The sequence below is a fragment of the Mycteria americana genome, unplaced genomic scaffold, assembly GCF_035582795.1.
Source record: "Mycteria americana isolate JAX WOST 10 ecotype Jacksonville Zoo and Gardens unplaced genomic scaffold, USCA_MyAme_1.0 Scaffold_79, whole genome shotgun sequence".
NCBI classification, from domain to species: Eukaryota; Metazoa; Chordata; class Aves; order Ciconiiformes; family Ciconiidae; genus Mycteria; species Mycteria americana.
In genome coordinates, this window is record NW_027445664.1 from 301,859 (window position 1) to 327,018 (window position 25,160).

Consider the following 25,160-nt stretch of genomic DNA (forward strand, 5'->3'; position numbering starts at 1 on the left):
TAGGGGCCATGGGGGGGGCTATAGGGGCCATGATGGGGCCCATAGGGGTCATAGGGAGCCTATAGGGGCCAGGGGACCTATAGGGGGACATGGAGGGGGCCCTAGGGGGCAACTCGAGGGGGCTGTAGGGGCCATGGGGTGGGCTATAGGGGCCATGATGGGGCCCATAGGGGTCATAGGGAGCCTATAGGGGCCAGGGGACATAGAGGGCGACATAGAGGGCAACTCGAGGGGGCTATAGGGGCCATGATGGGGCTCATAGGGGCCATAGGGAGCCTATAGGGGCCAGGGGACCTATAGGGGGACATGGAGGGGGGCATAGGGGGCAACTCGAGGGGGCTGTAGGGGCCATGGGGCGGGCTATAGGGGCCATAATGGGACCCATAGGGGTCATAGGGAGCCTATAGGGGCCAGGGGACATAGAGGGGGCCATAGAGGGCAACTCGAGGGGGCTATAGGGGCCATGATGGGGCTCATAGGGGCCATAGGGAGCCTATAGGGGCCAGGGGCCCTATAGGGGGACATGGAGGGGGCCATAGGGGGCAACTCGAGGGGGCTGTAGGGGCCATGGGGCGGGCTATAGGGGCCATGATGGGGCCCATAGGGGCTGTAGGGAGCCTATAGGGGCCAGGGGACATAGAGGGGGCCATAGGGGGCAACTCGAGGGGGCTATAGGGGCCATGGGGGGGGCTATAGGGGCCATGATGGGGCCCATAGCGGTCATAGGTAGCCTATAGGGGCCAGGGGACCTATAGGGGGACATTGAGGGGGCCCTAGGGGGCAACTCGAGGGGGCTGTAGGGGCCATGGGGTGGGCTATAGGGGCCATGATGGGGCCCATAGGGGTCATAGGGAGCCTATAGGGGCCAGGGGACATAGAGGGCGACATAGAGGGCAACTCGAGGGGGCTATAGGGGCCATGATGGGGCTCATAGGGGCCATAGGGAGCCTATAGGGGCCAGGGGCCCTATAGGGGGACATGGAGGGGGCCATAGGGGGCAACTCGAGGGGGCTGTAGGGGCCATGGGGCGGGCTATAGGGGCCATGATGGGGCCCATAGGGGCTGTAGGGAGCCTATAGGGGCCAGGGGACATAGAGGGGGCCATAGGGGGCAACTCGAGGGGGCTATAGGGGCCATGGGGGGGGCTATAGGGGCCATGATGGGGCCCATAGGGGTCATAGGGAGCCTATAGGGGCCAGGGGACCTATAGGGGGACATGGAGGGGGCCCTAGGGGGCAACTCGAGGGGGCTGTAGGGGCCATGGGGTGGGCTATAGGGGCCATGATGGGGCCCATAGGGGTCATAGGGAGCCTATAGGGGCCAGGGGACATAGAGGGCGACATAGAGGGCAACTCGAGGGGGCTATAGGGGCCATGATGGGGCTCATAGGGGCCATAGGGAGCCTATAGGGGCCAGGGGACCTATAGGGGGACATGGAGGGGGGCATAGGGGGCAACTCGAGGGGGCTGTAGGGGCCATGGGGCGGGCTATAGGGGCCATAATGGGACCCATAGGGGTCATAGGGAGCCTATAGGGGCCAGGGGACATAGAGGGGGCCATAGAGGGCAACTCGAGGGGGCTATAGGGGCCATGATGGGGCTCATAGGGGCCATAGGGAGCCTATAGGGGCCAGGGGACCTATAGAGGGACATGGAGGGGGCCATAGGGGGCAACTCGAGGCGGCTGTAGGGGCCATGGGGTGGGCTATAGGGGCCATGATGGGACCCATAGGGGCCATAGGGAGGCTATAGGGGCCAGGGGACATAGAGGGGGCCATAGGGGGCAACTCGAGGGGGCTATAGGGGCCATGGGGCGGGCTATAGGGGCCATGATGGGGCCCATAGGGGCCATAGGGAGCCTATAGGGGCCAGGGGACCTATAGAGGGACATGGAGGGGGCCATAGGGGGCAACTCAAGGCGGCTGTAGGGGCCATGGGGTGGGCTATAGGGGCCATGATGGGACCCATAGGGGCCATAGGGAGCCTATAGGGGCCAGGGGACATAGAGGGGGACATAGAGGGGGCCCTAGGGGGCAACTCGAGGGGGCTATAGGGCCATGGGGTGGGCTATAGGGGCCATGATGGGGCCCATAGGGGTCATAGGGAGCCTATAGAGGCCAGGGGACCTATAGGGGGATATAGAGGGGGCCGTAGGGGCCATGGGGCAGGCTATAGGGGCCATGATGGGGCCCATAGGGGCCATAGGGAGCCTATAGGGGCCAGGGGACCTATAGGGGGACATGGAGGGGGCCCTAGGGGGCAACTCGAGGGGGCTATAGGGGCCATGGGGCGGGCTATAGGGGCCATAATGGGGCCCATAGGGGCTGTAGGGAGCCTATAGGGGTCAGCGGACCTATAGGGGGAGGCTGATGAGGCCAGAGTGCAGTTAATGGGGGCTGTAGGGGGCACAATGAGGTCTATAGGGGCCACAAGGGAGTCTATAGGAGCCATAATGGGGTCTGTAGGGGCCACAGGGAGCCTATAGAGGTCAGGGAGTCCTATCAGGGGACCTATAGGGGGCCATAGAAAGTGACTGGAGGGGGTCATTGAGGCCAGAATGCAGTTAATGGGGTCTATAGGCGCCATAGGGGGTGTATAGGAGCCATAGGAGGCCTATAGGAGCTGGGGGGACCTATAGGAGGCCATAGGGGGTAACTCGAGGAGGCTCATGGGGCCATAGTGTGCTTAATGGGGCCTGTAGGGGCCATAGGGGGCCTATAGGCGTCAGGGGGGACCTATAGGGGGACCTATAGGAGGCCATAGGTGGCTACTGGAGGGGGCCAATGGGGCCAGAGTGCGGTTAATGGGGGCTATAATGGAGTCTATAGGTGCCATAGGGGACCTATAGGGGCTGTTAGGGAGACCTATAGGGAGCCATAAGGACAAAAGAGGGAACTATAGGGGCCACTAAGGCCCTAAGGCGGCCATGGGGGGGGGTGTCTATAGGGACTACAGGGGAGCTATATGGGCCATAGGGAGGCCTCTAGGGTCATACAGGTGTCTAAAGGGGCCATGGAGGAGGCCTGTAGGGGCACACAGGCACCTATAGGGGCTATACGGGGGTCCATAAGGGGCATAGAGAGGCCTTAGAGGCTTTATGAATTATACAGGGGTGTTTATGGGTCATAGGAGGGTTTATAGGGGCCACAGGGAGACCTATAGGGCTATATGGCGGGTCTATAGGGGACATGGGGGGGTCCTATGGAGATCTCAAAGGGACCTATAATGGGGCTGTAGTGACTATAGGAAGTTCTATAGGGGCTGTGGGGGAGGCTGTTCTATGAGCGGACCTATGTGGGCACTATGGAGCACAGGACACCTATGGCGCTGCCCACAGGAGCGGGTACCTATGGGTGACTGAGGCCCTGTGGGGACCAATGGGGGCCCTATGGGGGCTACGTGGGCCGCAGGCCCTAGACCCTATAGATCCTAGCCCCACATCCCCTCTGGCTGGGCGTGGGGCCCCTATAGGAGCGATAGGGCCTGGGGCAGGTGGAAGGGAGGGTGTCTAGGGCCCCTGTAGGGATCTATAGGGGTCTAGTCAGGTCTATAGGGTGCCTATAGGGTACCTATAGGGCCTGATGGATCCCCCCTCGCATCTCCCCAGGGCATCAACTGGTTTCCCTGGAAAGGCTTCGAGTTCTCCATCCCCTTCACCGAGATGAAGCTGCGGCCCCAGCGCCGCTGAGGGGACCCCGGCGGGGGCGGGGGGGGGGGGGACCCCGGCGGGGGAGGGGGGGGGCTCGCGAGGGGAGGGGGGACTCGCGGGGGGAGGGGTCAGAGGCGAAGCTTTTATGGGGGGTGGGGGAGGTAATAAAAGCTGCCTGTAACCCCCTCCCCCCGCTGAACCCTGGCGTGCGGGTGGGGTGGGGTGGGGTGGGGTGGGGTGGGGTGGGGGGACCCGGGCGGCCGGGGGTGCAGGAAGGCAGGGGAGCAGGCAGCCCCAGGCAGGCAGGGGTGCAGGCAGGGGTACAGGCAGCCCCCAGGCAGGCGGGGGTACAGGCAGGGGTACAGGTAGCCCCAGGCAGGCAGGGGTACAGGCAGGGGTACAGGCAGCCCCAGGCAGGCAGGGGTACAGGCAGGGGTACAGGTAGCCCCAGGCAGGAGGAGGTACAGGCAGGGGTACAGGCAGGGGTACAGGCAGGTGTACAGGCAGCCCCCAGGCAGGTGGGGGCACAGACAGGGGTACAGGCAGGGGTACAGGCAGGGGTACAGGTAGCCCCAGGCAGGCAGGGGTACAGGCAGGGGCGCAGGCAGCCCCCAGGCAGGCGGGGGTACAGGCAGGGGTACAGGCAGCCCGGAGTGCAGGCAGGGGTACAGGCAGGGGTACAGGCAGCCCCTAGGCAGGCAGGGGTACAGGCAGGGGTACAGGCAGGGGTACAGGCAGCCCCTAGGCAGGCGGAGGTACAGGCAGGGGTACAGGCAGGTGTACAGGCAGCCCCCAGGCAGGTGGGGGCGCAGACAGGGGTACAGGCAGGGGTACAGGCAGGGGTACAGGTAGGGGTACAGGCAGGGGTACAGGTAGGGGTACAGGCAGGGGCGCAGGCAGCAGGCAGCCCGGGCGTAGCGGGCCCATCGCCGGCCGCCGCGCCGGGTCAGGCAGGGGGCTGGCAGGGCACCATGCGGACGCGGAAGGGCGGGCAGCGCAGGACGGTGCCCGCCGACACCTGCAGGCAGGGCAGGAGCCCCGGGGCGGGGGGCTCCAGGCGGAATTCCCGCAGGATCTGGCCCAGGAAGACGAAGAGCTCGGCCCGCGCCAGCCCCTCCCCCAGGCAGGATCGGGCCCCGCAGCCGAAGGGCACCAGCGCCCGCCAGGGAGCCCCCGGAGCCAGGAACCGCTCTGGGGGGGGACGGGGACAGGGGGTGGGGGTCAGGGGACCCGGGTGTCCAGGGGTGAGTGACCCAGGCATGCGAGGAGGGGCACCCACCCCAAGGGGTGCAGGGGTCCCAGGCGTTCGGGAGGGGACCCACCCCAAGGGGTTCAGGGCACCCAGGTGTCTGGGGGGGGGACCCGGGTGTCTGAGGAGGGGCACCCACCCCAAGGGGCTGAGGGGACCCAGGTGATCAGGCCGGGGACCCACCCCAAGGGGTTCAGGGCACCCAGGTGTCTGGGGGGGTCCCAGGTGTCTGGGAGGGGACCCGGGTGTCTGAGGAGGGGCACCCACCCCAGGGGGTTGAGGGGACCCACGTGGCTGGGAGGGGACCCAGGTGTCCAGGAGGGGCACCCACCCCAAAGGGTTCAGGGGTCCCAGGCATTCGGGAGGGCACCCACCCACACAGGGGTCAGGGGACCCAGGTGTCTGGGGGGGGACCCGGGTGTCTGAGGAGGGGCACCCACCCCAAAGGGGTTCAGGGGTCCCGGGTGTCTGGGAGGGGACGCGGGTGTCCAGGGGTGACGCAGGCGCCTGAGGAGGGGACCCACCCCAAGGGGCTGAGGGGACCCAGATGTCTGGGGGGGGGACCCGGGTGTCTGAGGAGGGGCACCCACCCCAGGGGGTTGAGGGGACCCACGTGGCTGGGAGGGGACCCAGGTGTCCAGGAGGGGACCCACCCACACAGGGGTCAGGGCACCCAGGTGTCTGGGGGGGGACCCGGGTATCTGAGGAGGGGCACCCACCCCAAGGGGCTGAGGGGACCCAGGTGGCGGGGAGGGGACCCAGGTGTCCAGGAGGGGCACCCACCCCAAGGGGTTCAGGGCACCCAGGTGTCTGGGGGGGTCCCAGGTGTCTGGGAGGGGACCCGGGTGTCTGAGGAGGGGCACCCACCCCAGGGGGTTGAGGGGACCCAGGTGGCGGGGAGGGGACCCAGGTGTCCAGGAGGGGCACCCACCCCAAGGGGTTGAGGGGTCCCAGGCATTCGGGAGGGCACCCACCCACACAGGGGTCAGGGGACCCAGGTGTCCAGGAGGGGACCCACCCCAAGGGACTGAGGGGACCCAGGTGATCAGGCTGGGGACCCACCCCAAGGGGTTCAGGGCACCCAGGTGTCTGGGGGGGTCCCAGGTGTCTGAGGAGGGGCACCCACCCCAAGGGGCTGAGGGGACCCACGTGGCTGGGAGGGGACCCAGGTGTCCAGGAGGGGACCCACCCCAAGGGGTTCAGGGCACCCAGGTGTCTGGGGGGGTCCCAGGTGTCTGAGGAGGGGCACCCACCCCAAGGGGCTGAGGGGACCCAGGCATTTGGGAGGGCACCCACCCACACAGGGGTCAGGGGACCCAGGTGATCAGGCCGGGACCCACCCCAAGGGGCTGAGGGGACCCAGGTGTCGGGGGGGGGGACCCGGGTGTCTGAGGAGGGGACCCACCCCAAGGGGCTGAGAGGACCCAGGTGATCAGGCCGGGGACCCACCCCAAGGGGTTCAGGGCACCCAGGTGTCTGGGGGGGTCCCAGGTGTCTGGGAGGGGACCCAGGTGTCCAGGAGGGGCACCCACCCCAAAGGGGTTCAGGGGTCCCGGGCGTCTGGGAGGGGACGTGGGTGTCCAGGGATGACGCAGGCGCCTGAGGAGGGGACCCACCCCAAGGGGCTGAGGGGACCCAGATGTCTGGGGGGGGGACCCGGGTGTCTGAGGAGGGGCACCCACCCCAAGGGGTTGAGGGGTCCCAGGCATTCGGGAGGGCACCCACCCACACAGGGGTCAGGGGACCCAGGTGTCCAGGAGGGGCACCCACCCCAAGGGGTTCAGGGCACCCAGGTGTCTGGGGGGGTCCCAGGTGTCTGAGGAGGGGCACCCACCCCAGGGGGTTGAGGGGACCCAGGCGTTCAGGAGGGGACCCACCCCAAGGGGTTCAGGGCACCCAGGTGTCTGGGGGGGGACCCGGGTGTCTGAGGAGGGGCACCCACCCCAAGGGGTTCAGGGGTCCCAGGCGTTCGGGAGGGGACCCACCCCAAGGGGCTGAGGGCACCCAGGTGTCTGGGGGCGGACCCGGGTGTCTGAGGAGGGGCACCCACCCCAAGGGGCTGAGGAGACCCAGGTGATCAGGCCGGGGACCCACCCCAAGGGGTTCAGGGCACCCAGGTGTCTGGGGGGGTCCCAGGTGTCTGGGGGGGGACCCGGGTGTCTGAGGAGGGGCACCCACCCCAAGGGGTTCAGGGGTCCCAGGCGTTCGGGAGGGGACCCACCCCAAGGGGCTGAGGGGACCCAGGTGTCCAGGAGGGGACCCACCCCAAGGGACTGAGGGGACCCAGGTGTCCAGGAGGGGACCCACCCCAAGGGGCTGAGGGCACCCAGGTGTCTGGGGGACCCCCGGCATCCCGGAGGGGCCCCCGCTGGCCGGGCGTACCAGGCAGGAAGGCCTCGGGGTGGTCCCAGGTGTCGGGGTCCTGGTGGGCAGCCAGGAGGTTGGGGACCAGGATGGAGCCGGCCGGCACCGGGATGCCCGCGACACTGGGAGGGGACAGCAGGGGGGGTGCCGGGATGTACTGGGATGTCCTGGGATGCGCTGGGGCTCCGCTGGGATGTACTGGAGTCTACTGGGACCTGCTGGGGCCTACTGGGGCTTTCTGGGGCCTACTGGGATCTACTGGGGCCTACTGGGGCTTGCTGGAGCTCTCTGGAGTCTACTGGGGGTCAACTGGGCCCTACTGGGATCTGCTGGGCTCTCTTGGGGCCTAGTGGGACCTGCTGGGGCCTACTGGGGCTTTCTGGGGTCTACTGGGGTCTACTGGGATCTACTGGGGCCTACTGGAGCTCTCTGGAGTCTACTGGGGGTCAACTGGGGCCTACTGGGATCTGCTGGGCTCTCTTGGGGCCTAGTGGGACCTGCTGGGGCCTACTGGGGCTTTCTGGGGTCTACTGGGGTCTACTGGGATCTACTGGGGCCTACTGGAGCTCTCTGGAGTCTACTGGGGGTCAACTGGGGCCTACTGGGATCTGCTGGGCTCTCTTGGGGCCTAGTGGGACCTGCTGGGGCCTACTGGGGCTTTCTGGGGCCTACTGGGGTCTACTGGGATCTACTGGGGCCTACTGGAGCTCTCTGGAGTCTACTGGGGGTCAACTGGGGCCTACTGGGATCTGCTGGGCTCTCTTGGGGCCTAGTGGGACCTGCTGGGGCCTACTGGGGCTTTCTGGGGTCTACTGGGATCTACTGGGGCCTACTGGGGCTTACTGGAGCTCTCTGGAGTCTACTGGGGGTCAACTGGGGCCTACTGGGATCTGCTGGGCTCTCTTGGGGCCTAGTGGGACCTGCTGGGGCCTACTGGGGCTTTCTGGGGCCTACTGGGGTCTACTGGGATCTACTGGGGCCTACTGGAGCTCTCTGGAGTCTACTGGGGGTCAACTGGGGCCTACTGGGATCTGCTGGGCTCTCTTGGGGCCTAGTGGGACCTGCTGGGGCCTACTGGGGCTTTCTGGGGCCTACTGGGGTCTACTGGGATCTACTGGGGCCTACTGGAGCTCTCTGGAGTCTACTGGGGGTCAACTGGGGCCTACTGGGATCTGCTGGGCTCTCTTGGGGCCTAGTGGGACCTGCTGGGGCCTACTGGGGCTTTCTGGGGCCTACTGGGGTCTACTGGGATCTACTGGGGCCTACTGGAGCTCTCTGGAGTCTACTGGGGGTCAACTGGGGCCTACTGGGATCTGCTGGGCTCTCTTGGGGCCTAGTGGGACCTGCTGGGGCCTACTGGGGCTTTCTGGGGTCTACTGGGGTCTACTGGGATCTACTGGGGCCTACTGGAGCTCTCTGGAGTCTACTGGGGGTCAACTGGGGCCTACTGGGATCTGCTGGGCTCTCTTGGGGCCTAGTGGGACCTGCTGGGGCCTACTGGGGCTTTCTGGGGTCTACTGGGATCTACTGGGGCCTACTGGGGCTTACTGGAGCTCTCTGGAGTCTACTGGGGGTCAACTGGGGCCTACTGGGATCTGCTGGGCTCTCTTGGGGCCTAGTGGGACCTGCTGGGGCCTACTGGGGCTTTCTGGGGCCTACTGGGGTCTACTGGGATCTACTGGGGCCTACTGGAGCTCTCTGGAGTCTACTGGGGGTCAACTGGGGCCTACTGGGATCTGCTGGGCTCTCTTGGGGCCTAGTGGGACCTGCTGGGGCCTACTGGGGCTTTCTGGGGCCTACTGGGATCTACTGGGGCCTACTGGGGCTTACTGGAGCTCTCTGGAGTCTACTGGGGGTCAACTGGGGCCTACTGGGATCTGCTGGGCTCTACTGGGGTCTGCTAGGACTTGCTGGGGCCTACTGGGCTCTGCTGAGGTCTGCTGGGACCTACTGGGATCTATTGGGGTCTACTGGGACCTCCTGGGGCCTACTGGGGCTTACTGGAGCTCTCTGGAGTCTACTGGGATCTACTGGGGCCTACTGGGATCTGCTGGGCTCTCTTGGGGCCTAGTGGGACCTGCTGGGGCCTACTGGGGCTTTCTGGGGTCTACTGGGATCTGCTGAGGTCTGCTGGGACCTACTGGGATCTATTGGGGTCTACTGGGACCCTCCTGGGACTTTCTGGGGTCTACTGGGACCCTCTGGGATATACTGGGGCCTACTGGGACCTCCCTGAGCCTACTGGGTCCTACTGGGGTCTGTTGGGGTTTACAGAGATCTACTGGGGCCTACTGAGACCTCCTGGGGCCTAGCGGGGTCTACTGGGGTTTACTGAGACCTACTGGAGCCTACTGGGGGCTACTGGAATGTACTGGGGCCTGCTGAGACCTGCTGGGGTCTGCTATGGCCTACTGGGGCCTATTGGGGGCTACTGGGATGTACTGGGGTGTGCTGTGACCTACTGGAGCTCCTTGAGCCTACTGGGGTTTACTGAGACCTACGGGGGTCTGCTGGGGTCTACTGGGACCCACTAGGGTTTACTGGGGCCTGCTGGGCTCTGCGGGGGCTAGTGGGGTCTACTGGGAACTGCTGGGGCCAGCTGGGGTCTACTGGGACCTACTGGGACTTGCTGGGGCCTGCTGGGCTCTGCTGGGATCCACTGGGGCCTACTGGGTTCTACTGGGACCTACTGGGACTTGCTGGGCTCTGCTGGGATCTACTGGGATATACTGGGCTCTGCTGGGGTTACTGGGGTCTCTTGGGGCCTACTGGGAGCCGCTGGGGCCTGCTGGGTCCTAGTGAGGCCCTGCTGGGGTCTACTGGGATATACTGGGACCTACTTGGGCCTGTGGGGTCCGCTGGGACCTACTGGGACCTACTGGGCTCTGCTGGGGCTACTGGGGTCTGTTGGGGGCTACTGGGACCTGCTGGGGCCTATGGGCTCTGCCGGGATCTACTGGGCCCTACTTGGGTCTACTGGGACTTACTGGGCTCTGCTGGGGCTACTGGGACATACTGGGACCTGCTGGGGCCTACTGGGACCTGCTGGGATCTACGAGGCCATACTTGGGTCTGCTTGGGTCTGCTGGGGCCTACTGGGACATACTGGGCTCTGCTGGGACTACTGGGGTCTATTGGGGCCTACTGGGAACTGCTGGGGCTTACTGGGCTCTGCTGGGGTCTACTGGGGCCTACTGGGGCTTATGGGGTCTACTGGGATCTAGTGGGGCCTACTGGGGTCTACTGGGGCCCACTGGGGCCTACTGTGACCTGCTGGGCCTACTGGGATCTGTTGGGGTCTCCTGGGGCCCTACTGGGACCTGCTGGGCTCTACTGGGGCCTACTGGGAAATACTGGTTTGTACTGGGCCATAATGGTTGTTCCCTTTCTTACTGGGGCTGTATTAAGCTGCACTGGGCTATACTGGTCTCTGCTGGGACCAATTTATACTGGTTTGGAGTGGTGTAAAGCAGCGCCAGGCACTGGTGCACAGCGCTGCAACCTGATGCCCTGTCCTCCATATTGGTCTATACTGGTTTATACTGGTCTATGCTGGTTTAAAACATTAATGCACAGTGAGCTGACACTGAGTTGTCCCTACCAGTCTATACTGGTTTACATGGGATTATACTGCTGTGTATTGGCTTATACTGGTCCATACTGGTTTGTACTGGTTCATACTGGTCTCTACTGGATCAAAACACTGATACACAGTGGTGCACGGTGCTGCAACCTAATGCCCACGGGTCCATACTGGTCTATAGTGGTTCATACTAGTCCATATTTATCTAAACTAGTCAAAACTGGTCCATACTGGTCTAAACTGGTGCAAAACACTGATACACACTGGTGCACAGTGCTGCAACCTGAGCCCAGTGGTTCCTAACTGGTCTATAGTGGTTCACGCTGGTTCATTCTAGTCCATACTCATCTAAACTGCTTCATACTGTCCTATACAGGTTCATACTGGTCTAAACTGGTCTGTACTGGTTCATACTGGTCTGTACTGGTTCATACTGGTCCATATTGGTCTAAACTTGTGCAAAACACTGCTACACACTGGTGCACAGTGCTGCCACCTGATGTCCAGTGGTCCCTAACTGGTTTATAGTGGTTCACGCTGGTTCATACTAGTACACGCTCATCGATATCGGTTCATACTGGTCCATACTGGTCTAAAAACTGGTCCATACTGGTCTAAACTGGTGCAAAACACTGGTACACAGTGGTGCACAGTGCTGCAACCTGAGCCCAGTGGTCCCTAACTGGTCTATAGTGGTTCACGCTGGTTCATACTAGTACACGCTCATTGATATCGGTTCATACTGGTCCATACTGGTCTAAACTGGTCAAAACTGGTCCATACTGGTCTAAACTGGTGCAAAACACTAGTACACATTGGTGCACAGTGCTGCAAGCTGAGCCCAGTGGTCCCTAACTGGTCTATAGTGGTTCACGCTGGTTCATACTAGTACACGCTCATCGATATCGGTTCATACTGGTCCATACTGGTCTAAAAACTGGTCCATACTGGTCCATACTGGTCTAAAAACTGGTCCATACTGGTCTAAACTGGCGCAAAACACTGGTACACACTGGTGCACAGTGCTGCCACCTGAGCCCAGTGGTCCCTAACTGGTCTATAGTGGTTCACGCTGGTTCATACTAGTACACGCTCATTGATATCGGTTCATACTGGTCCATACTGGTCTAAACTGGTCAAAACTGGTCCATACTGGTCTAAACTGGTGCAAAACACTAGTACACATTGGTGCACAGTGCTGCAAGCTGAGCCCAGTGGTCCCTAACTGGTCTATAGTGGTTCACGCTGGTTCATACTAGTACACGCTCATCGATATCGGTTCATACTGGTCCATACTGGTCTAAAAACTGGTCCATACTGGTCCATACTGGTCTAAAAACTGGTCCATACTGGTCTAAACTGGCGCAAAACACTGGTACACACTGGTGCACAGTGCTGCCACCTGAGCCCAGTGGTCCCTAACTGGTCTATAGTGGTTCACGCTGGTTCATACTAGTACACGCTCATTGATATCGGTTCATACTGGTCCATACTGGTCTAAACTGGTCAAAACTGGTCCATACTGGTCTAAACTGGTGCAAAACACTAGTACACATTGGTGCACAGTGCTGCAAGCTGAGCCCAGTGGTCCCTAACTGGTCTATAGTGGTTCACGCTGGTTCATACTAGTACACGCTCATCGATATCGGTTCATACTGGTCCATACTGGTCTAAAAACTGGTCCATACTGGTCCATACTGGTCTAAAAACTGGTCCATACTGGTCTAAACTGGTGCAAAACACTGATACACAGTGGTGCACAGTGCTGCAACCTGAGCCCAGTGGTCCCTAACTGGTCTATAGTGGTTCACGCTGGTTCATACTAGTACACGCTCATCGATATCGGTTCATACTGGTCTATATTGGTCCAAAAACTGGTCCATACTGGTCTAAACTGGTGCAAAACACTGATACACAGTGGTGCACAGTGCTGCAACCTGAGCCCAGTGGTCCCTAACTGGTCTATAGTGGTTCACGCTGGTTCATACTAGTACATGCTCATTGATATCGGTTCATACTGGTCTATACTGGTCTAAAAACTGGTCCATACTGGTCCATACTGGTCTAAAAACTGGTCCATACTGGTCTAAACTGGCGCAAAACACTGGTACACACTGGTGCACAGTGCTGCCACCTGAGCCCAGTGGTCCCTAACTGGTCTATAGTGGTTCACGCTGGTTCATACTAGTACACGCTCATTGATATCGGTTCATACTGGTCCATACTGGTCTAAACTGGTCAAAACTGGTCCATACTGGTCTAAACTGGTGCAAAACACTAGTACACATTGGTGCACAGTGCTGCAAGCTGAGCCCAGTGGTCCCTAACTGGTCTATAGTGGTTCACGCTGGTTCATACTAGTACACGCTCATTGATATCGGTTCATACTGGTCCATACTGGTCTAAACTGGTCAAAACTGGTCCATACTGGTCTAAACTGGTGCAAAACACTAGTACACATTGGTGCACAGTGCTGCAAGCTGAGCCCAGTGGTCCCTAACTGGTCTATAGTGGTTCACGCTGGTTCATACTAGTACACGCTCATTGATATCGGTTCATACTGGTCCATACTGGTCTAAACTGGTCAAAACTGGTCCATACTGGTCTAAACTGGTGCAAAACACTAGTACACATTGGTGCACAGTGCTGCAAGCTGAGCCCAGTGGTCCCTAACTGGTCTATAGTGGTTCACGCTGGTTCATACTAGTACACGCTCATCGATATCGGTTCATACTGGTCCATACTGGTCCATACTGGCCATACCTGGTGTGGCGGCGGGCGCAATGGGGCAGGGCCAGGGGGGCGGGGGGCCGGAGGCGCAGGGTCTCGGTGACGGTGGCGTGGAGGAGGGGCAGGCGCCCAGCGTCCCCCGCCTGGGGGGTCCCGGTGGGACCCAGCTCCCGCCACAGCTCCGCCCGCAGCCGCTCCTGCAGCTGGGGACACGCGGGGCACACGCGTGTCACACGCGTGTCACTGCCTCCTGGGGTGACACGTGCGTCATGGGGCATCGGGGGGGTGGGGGGGAGGGGGTCCCACCCCGGGGGGTCACCCCGCGCCAAGGTGGGTTGGGGGGGGGGACACATAAAGGGGACCGAGGAGCTGCGTGGGGACACGGACGTGACACGCGTGTGGCACCTCGGGGTGGGGCAGGGGGACGGTGATGGCCATGGGGAGGGGGACAAGGGGGACACAGAGGACACAGGACCCAGCTGGGGACATTCATGGGGACGTGAGACACCCCCCCCCCCCCCCCCAGGGACAAGCGTGGGGACGCGGACACGAATGTGACACGGCCGTGACACGCGTGTGGCACCTCGGGGCAGTGCAAGGGCACGGTGCTGGATGGGGGGAGGGGGACGGGGGGGGACACACGTGGGGACACGGGACCCCCTGGGGACGCCAGACCCCCTTGGGGACGCCAGACCCCCTTGGGGACATGCACGGGGACTTGGACATGGCTGCGGCACGCGTGTGGCACCTCGGGGGAGAGCAGGGGGATGGCAACGGCTACGGGGAGGGGGACACCGGGGACACAGACGACACACGTGGTGACATGGGACACCCCCCACCCCCACCCGGCCACCCGTGGGGGCTCGGGGCCACGTGTGGGGACTCGGGGCCACCCGTGGGGACTCGGGGTCACACGTGGGGACTTGGGGCCACCCATGGGGACTCGGGGCCATGCATGGGGACTCAGGGCCACACGTGGGGGACTTGGGGCCACGCGTGGGGGATTTGGGGCCACGTGTGGAGACTCGGGGCCACCCGTGGGGACTCGGGGCTACGTATGGGGGACTTGGGGCCACCTATGGGGACTCGGGGCCACCCGTGGGGACTCGGGGCCACCCATGGGGACTCGGGGCCACGCATGGGGACTCAGGGCCACACGTGGGGGACTTGGGGCCACGCGTGGGGGATTTGGGGCCACGTGTGGGGACTCGGGGCCACCCGTGGGGACTCGGGGCTACGTATGGGGGACTTGGGGCCACCTATGGGGACTCGGGGCCACCCGTGGGGACTCGGGGCCACCCATGGGGACTCGGGGCCACGCATGGGGACTCAGGGCCACACGTGGGGGACTTGGGGCCACGCGTAGGGGATTTGGGGCCACGTGTGGGGACTCGGGGCCACCCGTGGGGACTCGGGGCTACATATGGGGGACTTGGGGCCACCTATGGGGACTCGGGGCCACCCGTGGGGGACTCAGGGCCACCTGTGGGGGACTCGGGGCCACGCGTGGGGACTCGGGGCCACCTGTGGGTGACGGGGCCATGCGTGGGGGACTCGGGGCCACCTGTGGGGACTCGGGGCCACCCGTGGGGGACTCGGGGCTACGCGTGGGGGACTCGGGGCCACCTATGGGGACTCGGGGCCACCCGTGGGGGACTCGGGGCTACGCGTGGGGGAGTCAGGGCCACCCGTGGGGACTCGGGGCCACCCGTGGGGGACTTGGGGCCACCTGTGGGGACTCAGGGCCACCTGTGGGGGACTCGGGGCCACCCGTGGGGCACTCGGGGCTACGCGTGGGGGACCCGGGGCCAGCCGTGGGGACGCGGGGCCGGTGGCGGCACGCGGGTGGCACCTCGGGGCGGTGCAGCAGGAAGGCGACGGCCCAGGCCAGGGCGGCGGCCGTGGTCTCGGTGCCGCCGATGAAGAGGTCGACCAGGGCCATGTGGAGGCGGGGGGGGCTCAGGGGACCCCCCCGGACGCCCGGGTCCCTTCCCTGCAGCGCCCCCAGAACGGTGTCCCCCGGGGGGGAGGGGCACTCCTGCGGGGACGCCTGTCATTCCCCCACGGAGGCCGGGGGGGTCCCCGTGTCCCCGTGTCCGTCCGTCCGTCCCCCCCCCGACCTCGTGCCGTCGGATCTGGGCCTCCACGAAGGCGTCGCGGCGCTCGACCAGGCGCAGCAGCTCCCGCAGCCCCGGGTTGGGCAGCACCTGGGACGTATGGATCCCATAGGGACCACCACCCCGCCCCCCCCCGACCCCTATAGACACCCCCCGCCCCCCATAAATGCCCTGTAATTCCCCTCAGCCCTATATAGACCCTATAACTTACCCCCGCCCTGGGCCATCTAGACCCTATAGGCCGCCCTCCCAGACCATATAGACCCTCTCCACAGTCCTATAGTCTCCTCCAGCCCCATATAGACCATATAACCCCCCAGGGCCATATAGACCCTTTAGCGCTCCCCCCATATAGATCATCCCAGCCCCATAACACCCTCCCAGCCCCATATAGATCCAATAACCGCCCCCCCCAGCCCCATACAGCCCGCACAACCCCATATAGAACACCCATCTCCATATAGACCCTACACCCCCAGCCCCCGCCCCCACCTTATACATCCTCCCCAAGCCCATACAAGCATCTCCCCAGCCCCATATAGACCCTGTAACACCCCCCACCTCCAAATAGGCCCCCCCCCGGGGCCATATAGCCCCTCCCCAGCCCCATATAGACCCTGTAAGGCCCCTCCCAGAGCCATATAGCTCCTTCCCAGCCCCATATAGACCCCTCCAAGGCCCACATAGATCCTAGAAACCCCCTCCCCAGCCCCATATAGACTCCTCCCAACCCCATATAGACCACGTAACACCCCACCCCAGCCCCATATAAACCCTATAAGACCCCTCCCAGGGCCATATAGCCCCTCCCCAGCCCCATATAGACCCCTCCAAGGCCCACATAGATCCTAGAAACCTTCCCCCCAGCCCCATATAGACCCTGTAACACCCTCCCCCCAGCCCCATACAGACCCTATAACACCCCCCCCCCCATACCCCACCCCCCGGGCCAAATAGCCCCTATACCACCCCTTCCAGCCCCATATAGCGCCTATAACCCCCCCTCCCAGGGCCATATAGCCCCTCCCCAGCCCCACATAGATCCTAGAAACCCTCTCCCCAGCCCCATATAGACTCCTCCCAACCCCATATAGACCACGTAACACCCCCCCCAGCCCCATATAAACCCTATAAGACCCCTCCCAGGGCCATATAGCCCCCCCCCACCCCATATAGACCCCTCCAAGGCCCACATAGATCCTAGAAACCCTCTCCCCAGCCCCATATAGACCCCTCCCAACCCCATATAGACCACGTAACACCCCCCCCAGCCCCATATAAACCCTATAAGACCCCTCCCAGGGCCATATAGCCCCCCCCCAGCCCCATATAGACCCCTCCAAGGCCCACATAGATCCTAGAAACCTTCTCCCCACTCCACAACAGACCCTATAACCCCCCCCCCCAGCCCCATATACCCTCCCCCAGCCCCATATACCCCCCCCCCCCCCCCCCCGCCAGGGCCATATAGCCCCCATAGGGCCTGGCCCCCCGCGGGGCTCACCCGCAGGGCTGGGAGCAGGTCGAGGGCCCGGACGCTGGCCCTGCCCCACACCTCCAGCAGCTCCACCACGCAGCGGGTGAAGGCCCGGACCTCCGCCTCGGGGGGCATCTGGGGGGGGGGGGGGGTCCCGGACCCCTGGGTCCCCTCTGGGTCCGTCCCCTCCCCCCCCCGGATGCCTGGGTCCCCCCAGAACCCAAACAGTGCCCATCCCCCCCCCCCCCCCCCCCCCAAAGACACAGCCCCGGACACCTGCGTCCCCCCCAGGACCCCAACCTCCCCTCGCCCCCCCCCCCAAAAGACGCAGCCTGGGTCCCCCCCAAAACTGCTGGGTCCCCCCAAACTCCTGGGTCCCCTCCCTGGACACTTGGGTCCCCCCCAAAACTCCTGGGTCCCCTCAAAACTCCTGGGTCCCCTCCATGGACATTTGGGTCCCCCCCAAAACTCCTGGGTCCCCCCCAAACTCCTGGGTCCCCCCCAAAACTCCGGGGTCCCCCCAAATTCCTGGGTCCCCTCCCTGGACATTTGGGTCCCCCCAAACTCCTGGGTCCCCCCCCAAACTCCTGGGTCCCCTCCATGGACATTTGGGTCCCCCCCAAAACTCCGGGGTCCCCCCAAACTCCTGGGTCCCCCCAGACTCCTGGGTCCCCTCCCTGGACACTTGGGTCCCCCCCCAAAACTCCTGGGTCCCCCCCAAACTCCTGGGTCCCCTCCCTGGACACTTGGGTCCCCCCGAAACACCTGGGTCCCCCCCAAAACACCTGGGTCACCCCCCCCAGATGCCGGGGGTCCCCCCCCAGATGTCGGGGTCCCCCCCAGATGTCGGGGTCCCCTACCAGGTCCCCGAAGAGGAGGCGGCCGATGGTGCTGCAGGTGTGGAAGGGGAAAACCTCAAAGGGGTCCAGGGGGGCCCCCCCGTGGGAACGCAGCTCCTGGGGGGGCAGGGGGGATCAGGGGGGGGGGAACTGGGGGTATTGGGGTGTCCTGGGGGATACAGGGGGGATTCTCGGGGGGACTGGGGGACTCCAGGGGGTACTGGGGGGCCCTGGGGGGGTATTAGGGCTCAAAAGGAGGTTTTGGGGGGCACTGAGGGTGTACTGGGGGGCTCTAGGGGGTGTTTTGGGGTCCCCACCAGGATATTGGGGTGTCCTAGGGGTATATGGGGGGGGGCTAAGGGGGTTTTGGGGTCCCTAAGGGGCATTGGGGTCCCCAGAGGGGGCATTGGGGTGTCCCAAGGGGATGGGGGGGGGTGTCCCTAAGGGGGTATTGGGGGGCTCTAAGGGAATTTGGGGGGGCCCTAAGGGGATTTTGGGGTCCCTTACAGGGTTTTGGGGTGTCCCGGGGAGGTATTGGTGTCCCTAAGGGGGTATGGGGGGGGCCCTAAGGGAGTTTTGGGGATCCCCGGGGGAGTTTTGGGGGGGGGGGGGCGCGCGGGGGTTTTAGGGGTCCCTAAGGGGGGTTTGGGGGGTTGCAGCGGGGGTTTTGGGGTTCCCAGAGGGGTGTTAGGGTGCCCTAAGAGGATTTGGGGGGGTCCTTAGGGGGTTTTGGGGTGTCCCTAAGGAGGTTTTGGGGTCCCCAGGGGGGTATGAGGGTACCCTAAGGGGGTTTGGGGGGGCTCTGAGGGGATTTTGGGGTGTCCCAGGGGTATTGGGGTGTCCCGGGGGCTGTGGCCGGGGCCTAGGGAGCATTGGGGTCCCGAAGGGGGTTTTGGGGTCCCCCCTTGGTTTTGGGGTGCTCTGGAGGGGATGTGGGGGTGCTCTGGAGGGTCCCCCCTTGGTTTTGGGGTGCAGGGTGATTTTTGGGGTGCAGGGGGGGTATCGGGGTGCTGGGGGGGGGAACCGCCAGGATTTGGGGGTGTTGGGGTGCGGGGTTCAGGGGCAGTGGAGTTTTGGGGTGCAGGGTGATTTCGGGGTGCGGGGGGGGGTTGGGTTGCAGGGGTTTTGGGGTGCAGGGGGTGATTTGGGGGTCGGGTTTTGGGGTGCAGGGGTTTGGGGAGGCTTAGGGGTGCAGGGCAATTTCGGGGTGTGAGCGGGGTGCAGGGAGGTTTGGGGGTGCAGGGGGGTGGGGGTGGAGGGGTTTGGGGTGCAGGGGTGGGGCGGGGTGCAGGTTTGGGGGTGCAGGGGGGTCGGGGTGCAGGCTCTGGGGGTGCAGGGGTGAGGGTGCAGGGGTGGGTTTAGGGGTGCAGGGGGTGCGGGGTGCAGGGCAGGGTGGGGGTGCAGGTTTGGGGATGTGGGGGTGCAGGTTTTGGGGTGCAGGGTGGGGTTTTGGGGTGCAGGGTTTGGGGTGCAGTTTTGGGGTGCGGGTTGTGGGGTTCAGGGTGGGGGTGCAGTTTTGGGGTGCAGGTTTTGGGATGTAGTTTTGGGGTGCAGGGTGGGGGTGCAGGGTGGGGGTGCAGGTTTGGGGTGCAGAGTGGGGGTGCAGTTATGGGGTGCAGGGTGGGGGTGCAGGGTTTGGGGTGCAGATTTGGGGTGCAGTTTGGGGTGCAGTTTAGGGTGCAGGTTTGGGGTGCAGGGTGGGGGTGCAGGTTTTGGGGTGCAGAGTGGGGGTGCAGTTATGGGGTGCAGGGTTTGGGGTGCAGATTTGGGGTGCAGTTTGGGGTGCAGGTTTTGGGGTGCAGTTTGGGGTGCAGGTTTGGGGTCCAGGGTTTGGGGTGCAGTATTGGGGTGCAGATTTGGTGTGCAGTTTTGGGGTGCAGGTTTTGGGGTGCAGTTTGGGTGCAGGGTTTGGGGTGCAGTATTGGGGTGCAGGTTGGGGTGCAGGTTTGGGGTGCAGTATTGGGGTGCAGGGTGGGGGTGCAGGGTTTGGGGTGCAGTTTCGGGGTGCAGGTTTGGGGTGCAGGTTTGGGGTGCAGTTTGCGGTGCAGTTTTGGGGTGCAGTTTCGGGGTGCAGTTTGGGGTGCAGGGTTTGGGGTGCAGTTTCGGGGTGCAGGTTTGGGGTGCAGTTTGGGGTGCAGGGTTTGGGGTGCAGTTTCGGGGTGCAGGTTTGGGGTGCAGTTTGGGGTGCAGGGTTTGGGGTGCAGTTTCGGGGTGCAGGTTTGGGGTGCAGTTTGGGGTGCAGGGTTTGGGGTGCAGTTTCGGGGTGCAGGTTTGGGGTGCAGTTTGGGGTGCAGGGTTTGGGGTGCAGTTTCGGGGTGCAGGTTTGGGGTGCAGTTTGGGGTGCAGGGTTTGGGGTGCAGTTTGGGGTGCAGGGTTTGGGGTGCAGTATTGGGGTGCAGGTTGGGGTGCAGGTTTGGGGTGCAGTTTGCGGTGCAGTTTCGGGGTGCAGTTTGGGGTGCAGGGTTTGGGGTGCAGTTTCGGGGTGCAGGTTTGGGGTGCAGTTTGGGGTGCAGTTTGGGGTGCAGGGTGGGGGTGCAGGGTTTGGGGTGCAGTTTGGGGTGCAGGGTTTGGGGTGCAGTTTCGGGGTGCTCACCGCGCAGAGGGCCCGCGCCTGCCGCCGCAGCAGGGGCCGGAGCCGCCCCCCGGCCCGGGCCAGCGCCCCCCGCGTCGCCCCCCGCTGCCGCCGCCAGCCCGGCGTGGCCGCCCCCAGCGCCAGGTCCCGGCCCCCCCGCGACACCAGCCCGGCTGGGGACCCCGTCAGGGCCGCCCGGGGACCCCGGCACCCCCCGACCCCCCCCCCGAGAGCCCCAGCCCCCCAACCCCCACGTCCCCAGCCCGACAGCTCCCCCCCCCCCCCAAGCCCCATAGGGTCCCCTCACCCCATACCCCCCCACCTCACGACCCCCCCCCAGCCCCACAGGGCCCCCCCCATACCCCCTCGGGCCCCCCCCACCCCATAGCCCCCCAACCCCATCACCCACCCCAGCCCCATAGGGACCCCCCCACCCCACGAACCCCCCCCCCCAGCCCCACAGGGCCCCCCCATACCCCCTCGGGCCCCCCCCCACCCCATAGCCCCCCAACCCCACAGCCCCCCCAGCCCCATAGGGACCCCCCCACCCCACGAAACCCCCCCCCAGCCCCACAGGGCCCCCCCCCACCCATAGCCCCCCAACCCCACCACCCACCCCAGCCCCATAGAAACCCCCCCACCCCACGACCCCCCCCCCCCCCAGCCCCACAGGGCCCCCCCCATACCCCCTCAGGTCCCCCCCACCCCATAGCCCCCCCGGCCCCACAGGACTCCTCCCTCACCTCATAACCCCCCCCTACCCCATAACCCCCCCGTAGCCCCCCCACCCCATGTCCCCCCCTCCGCCCCCCAGCCCCATAGGGACTCCCATACCCCCTCGGCCCCCCCCCCCGCCATAGCCCCCCCCCTCAACCCCACAGGGCTCCTCCCTCACCCCCGACCCCCCACCCCATAACCCCCCCCCGCCCCCCAGCCCCCCCCTACCCAGGTAACTTGGGGGGCGCCCCAGCCAGTCCCCCCAGTGCCGGGCCAGCGCCTCCCGGATGGTCCCCACCGAGCTCAGCACCAGCACGTCTGGGGGGGGGGAGAGAAATTGGGGGGCTGGGGGGGACCCCAAAACTGGGGGAACCCTAAAACGGGGGGGGGAAGGTCGGGGAGTCCTGGGATGGGGGGGTGGGGTCCCCAAGGGGTAATTTGGGGGTCCGGGGGGGGGGGATCAGTGTGTGTGGGGGGACTTTTGGGGTCCCCAAGGGGCAGGTTTGGGGGTTCGGGAGGATTTTGGGGTCCCCCAGGGGGGCGGGGGGGGAGGGGTCTCGGGAGAGGTTTGGGGGTGCCATGGGGGGGGCAGGGGCGGGGTCTTGGGGTCCCCAAGGGGCGGGGTTTGGGGGTTGGGGTCAGGGTGGAGGGGGGGTGTGAGGTTTTGGGGGTTTTCGGGGTCCCAGGGGCAGGTTTGGGGGGGCTCGTGGGGAGGGGGTGGTGGTGGTGTCAGTTTTGGGGTGCCCCCCCCCCCCCGCCCCCACTCACCGCGCCCCCCCAGGCGCATGCGCAGGACGGGCCCGTGCCGGCGGGCGAGGCGGGCGAGGTGCAGCGCCCCCTGTGGGTGCAGCAGGTGCAGCGGCCCCGCCCGCGGGCCCCTCCCCCCCCGCCCCTCCGCCGCGGCCCCTCCCCCCCCTCCCCGCCGCCCCCCCGCCACCAGCAGCGCCAGCAGCGCCAGCAGCGCCAGCAGCAGCGCGGCCGCCATCGCCCGGGGGACCCCCCCGAGGAGCCCCTATATCGGGGGGACGCCTGGGCCACGCCCCTCGACGCCCCGCCCCCGCCGACAGCGCGCCCCGCCCCCGCCAAGCCGATAGAATACGGGGACCCCCCCTAAGCCCCGCCCCTCGACGCCCCGCCCCCGCAGGCAGCCCCCAGGCTGCTACAACGGAGGGACCCCCTAAGCCCCGCCCCCTTGAAAAGCCCCGCCCCCTTAGGCAGCCCCCAGCCGCTACAATAGAGTGACCCCCTGCGCCCCGCCCCCTTCAGAAGCCCCGCCCCTGCAGGCAGCCCCCAGCCGCTACAATGGAGGGACCCCCTAAGCCCCGCCCCTTCAGAAGCCCCGCCCCCGCAGGCAGGGCTCACCGCCCCAAACGGCGGCGCCCTTAAGCCCCGCCCCTCGACGCCCCGCCCCCGCAGGCAGCTCCCCAGCCGCTACAACGGAGGGACCCCCTACGCCCCGCCCCCCTTCAGAAGCCCCGCCCCCGCAGGCAGCCCCCAGCCGCTACAATGCAGGGACTCCCTAAGCCCCGCCCCTTCAGGAGCCCCGCCCCCGCAGGCAGGGCTCACCGCCCCTAAAGGGTGGCGCCCTTAAGCCCCGCCCCTCGACGCCCCGCCCCCGCAGGCAGCCCCCAGCCGCTACAACGGAGGGACCCCCTACGCCCCGCCCCCCTTCAGAAGCCCCGCCCCCGCAGGCAGGGCTCACCGCCCCTAAACGGCGGCGCCCTTAAGCCCCGCCCCGCCCAAACCCCGCCCCCCCCAGCCCCCAGCAGCAGCCGCCCCGGGGGGTCAACACGCGTTTATTGGGGGGCGCAGCGCCGGGGGGGGGTGAGGGGTCCCCCGGGGGGGGCCGGGGTCCCTCAGGCTGCCCCCCCCTCCAGCCCCCGCAGGCGCCGGGCCAGCTGCAGGTCCTTGGGGTAGAGGGTGACGCGGCGGGCGTGCAGCGAGCAGAGGTAGGCGTCCTCCAGCAGCCGCACGGCGAAGGCCTCCGCCGCCTGCGCCCCGAGAGGGGGGGGGGAACCCCGAACCCCCCCGAGGCGTTGGATGCACCCAGACAGCCCCACCCCACCCCCCCCCCCCCAGCGCCTGTGGGATGCCCCGGCACCCAGGGGACCCCCCCCCAGGGGACCCCCTCTCTCCACAGGTACCCCCCAGCACCCATGGGCCCCCCCTCTCCACAGCTACCGCCCAGCACCCATGGGCCCCCCCCTCTCCACAGCTACCCCCCAGCACCCATGGGACCCTCCTCCAGGGGACCCCCCCCTCCACAGGTACCCCCCAGCACCCATGGACCCCCCCCCCCAGGGGAGCCCCCCGCTCCACAGGTACCCCCCAGCACCCATAGGACCCCCCCAGATCTCCCCCCAGTACCCATGGGACCCCCCCCAGCACCCACTGGCACGCTGGGGACCCCCCCTCCACAGATGCCCCCCAGCACCCATGGGACCCCCCCCCCAGACCCCACTAGCACCCTGGGGCCCCCCCCAGCACCCAAAGGACACACTCAGCACCCATGGGACCCCCCCCAGCACCCTGAGGAGGCCCCCAGCACCCACGGGACCCCTCTTGAGCACCCATTGGACCCCCCCAGCACCCATGGGACCCCCCTAGACCCCTCCCAGCACCCTGAGGAGGCCCCCAGCACCCACGGGACCCCTCTTGAGCACCCATGGGACCCCCCCAGCACCTGGTGACCCTCCTAGACACCTCCCCTTCCCCCCCCCCCCCCAGCACCCATGGGTCCCCCCCAGCACCCACCTCCTGCAAGGCCACCAGCGCCATGCGCTGCCACCGATAGTCCACCCCCCGCGTGAAGAGCAGACAGATCTCCCGCACCTGGGGACACCCGGGGTGACACCCTGGGGACACCTCGGGCAGGGGAACACCGGGGGGGGGACCCGGGTGGGGGACCCTGGGTGTGGGGGCACCCTGGGGTGACATCATGGGGACACCTCGGGCAGGGGGACACCGGGGGGGGGGGACACCCGGGGGGGGCACCCTGGGTATGGGGACACCTTGGGGTGACATCATGGGGACACCTTGGGCAGGGGGACACCGGGGGGGGGGACACCCGGGGGGGGGACCCTGGGTATGGGGACACCCTGGGGTGACACCCTGGGGACACCTCGGGCAGGGGGACACCGGGGGGGGGGGACCCGGGTGGGGGCACCGTGGGGTGACACCATGGGGACACCTCGGGCAGGGGGACACCTTGGGGTGACATCATGGGGACACCTCAGGCAGGGGGACAACGGGGGGGGGGGCACCCTGGGTGTGGGGACACCCTGGGGTGACACCATGGGGACACCTCGGGCAGGGGGACACCCGGGGGGGGGACACTCGGGGGGGGCACCCTGGGTATGGGGATACCTTGGGGTGACATCATGGGGACACCTCGGGCAGGGGGACACCGGGGGGGGGGGGACACCCGGGGGGGGGACCCTGGGTATGGGGACACCCTGGGGTGACATCATGGGGACACCTCGGGCAGGGGGACACCCGAGGGGGGGACCCTGGGTGTGGGGACACCCTGGGGTGACACCCTGGGGACACCTCGGGCAGGGGGACACCAGGGGGGGGACACCCGGGGGCGGGGGGCACCCTGGGTGTGGGGACACCCTGGGGTGACATCATGGGGACACCTCGGGCAGGGGGACACCGGGGGGGGGGCACCCTGGGTGTGGGGACACCCGGGGGTGACATCATGGGGACACCCCGGGCAGGGGGACATGCGGGGGGCACCCTGGGGTGACACCATGGGGACATCCCAGGAGAGGGACACTGGGGGGTGACACTGGGGGGTGACACCCTGGGGACACCCCGGGCAGGGGGCCATGACCCTGGGGACAGGGACATGGGGACACCATC

General features: G+C 65.9%; 3 protein-coding genes across 3 annotated transcripts in view; 1 reads left to right on the forward strand and 2 right to left on the reverse strand.

The window, feature by feature from the left end:
* The window catches only part of LOC142404143 (tenascin-X-like), a 49,939-nt gene extending 46,252 nt beyond the window's left edge, over window positions 1–3,687 (forward strand). Inside the window, 1 exon segment of the mRNA XM_075490586.1 lies at window positions 3,607–3,687. Within this exon segment, the coding sequence (XP_075346701.1) occupies window positions 3,607–3,687 (81 nt within the window).
* A 907-nt stretch (window positions 3,688–4,594) lies between these two features.
* Window positions 4,595–22,281, reverse strand: CYP21A2 (cytochrome P450 family 21 subfamily A member 2). The gene is made up of 10 exons (XM_075490587.1): window positions 22,065–22,281; window positions 21,525–21,614; window positions 20,601–20,752; window positions 18,029–18,124; window positions 17,196–17,303; window positions 15,695–15,781; window positions 15,427–15,612; window positions 13,608–13,777; window positions 7,280–7,383; window positions 4,595–4,839 (listed from the first exon to the last, which is right to left on the reverse strand). The coding sequence occupies exons 1-10, from the start codon at window positions 22,279–22,281 to the stop codon at window positions 4,595–4,597; spliced, it is 1,455 nt and encodes a 484-aa protein (XP_075346702.1).
* An 854-nt stretch (window positions 22,282–23,135) lies between these two features.
* LOC142404145 (histone H3-like centromeric protein A) lies at window positions 23,136–25,086 on the reverse strand (the record flags this gene model as incomplete). Its single annotated transcript, XM_075490588.1, has 3 exons — window positions 23,136–23,287; window positions 24,051–24,161; window positions 24,952–25,086. Coding segments are annotated over 3 exons (381 nt in total), but the record flags the coding sequence as incomplete, so codon positions are not given.
* Between the last annotated feature and the right edge of the window lie 74 nt (window positions 25,087–25,160).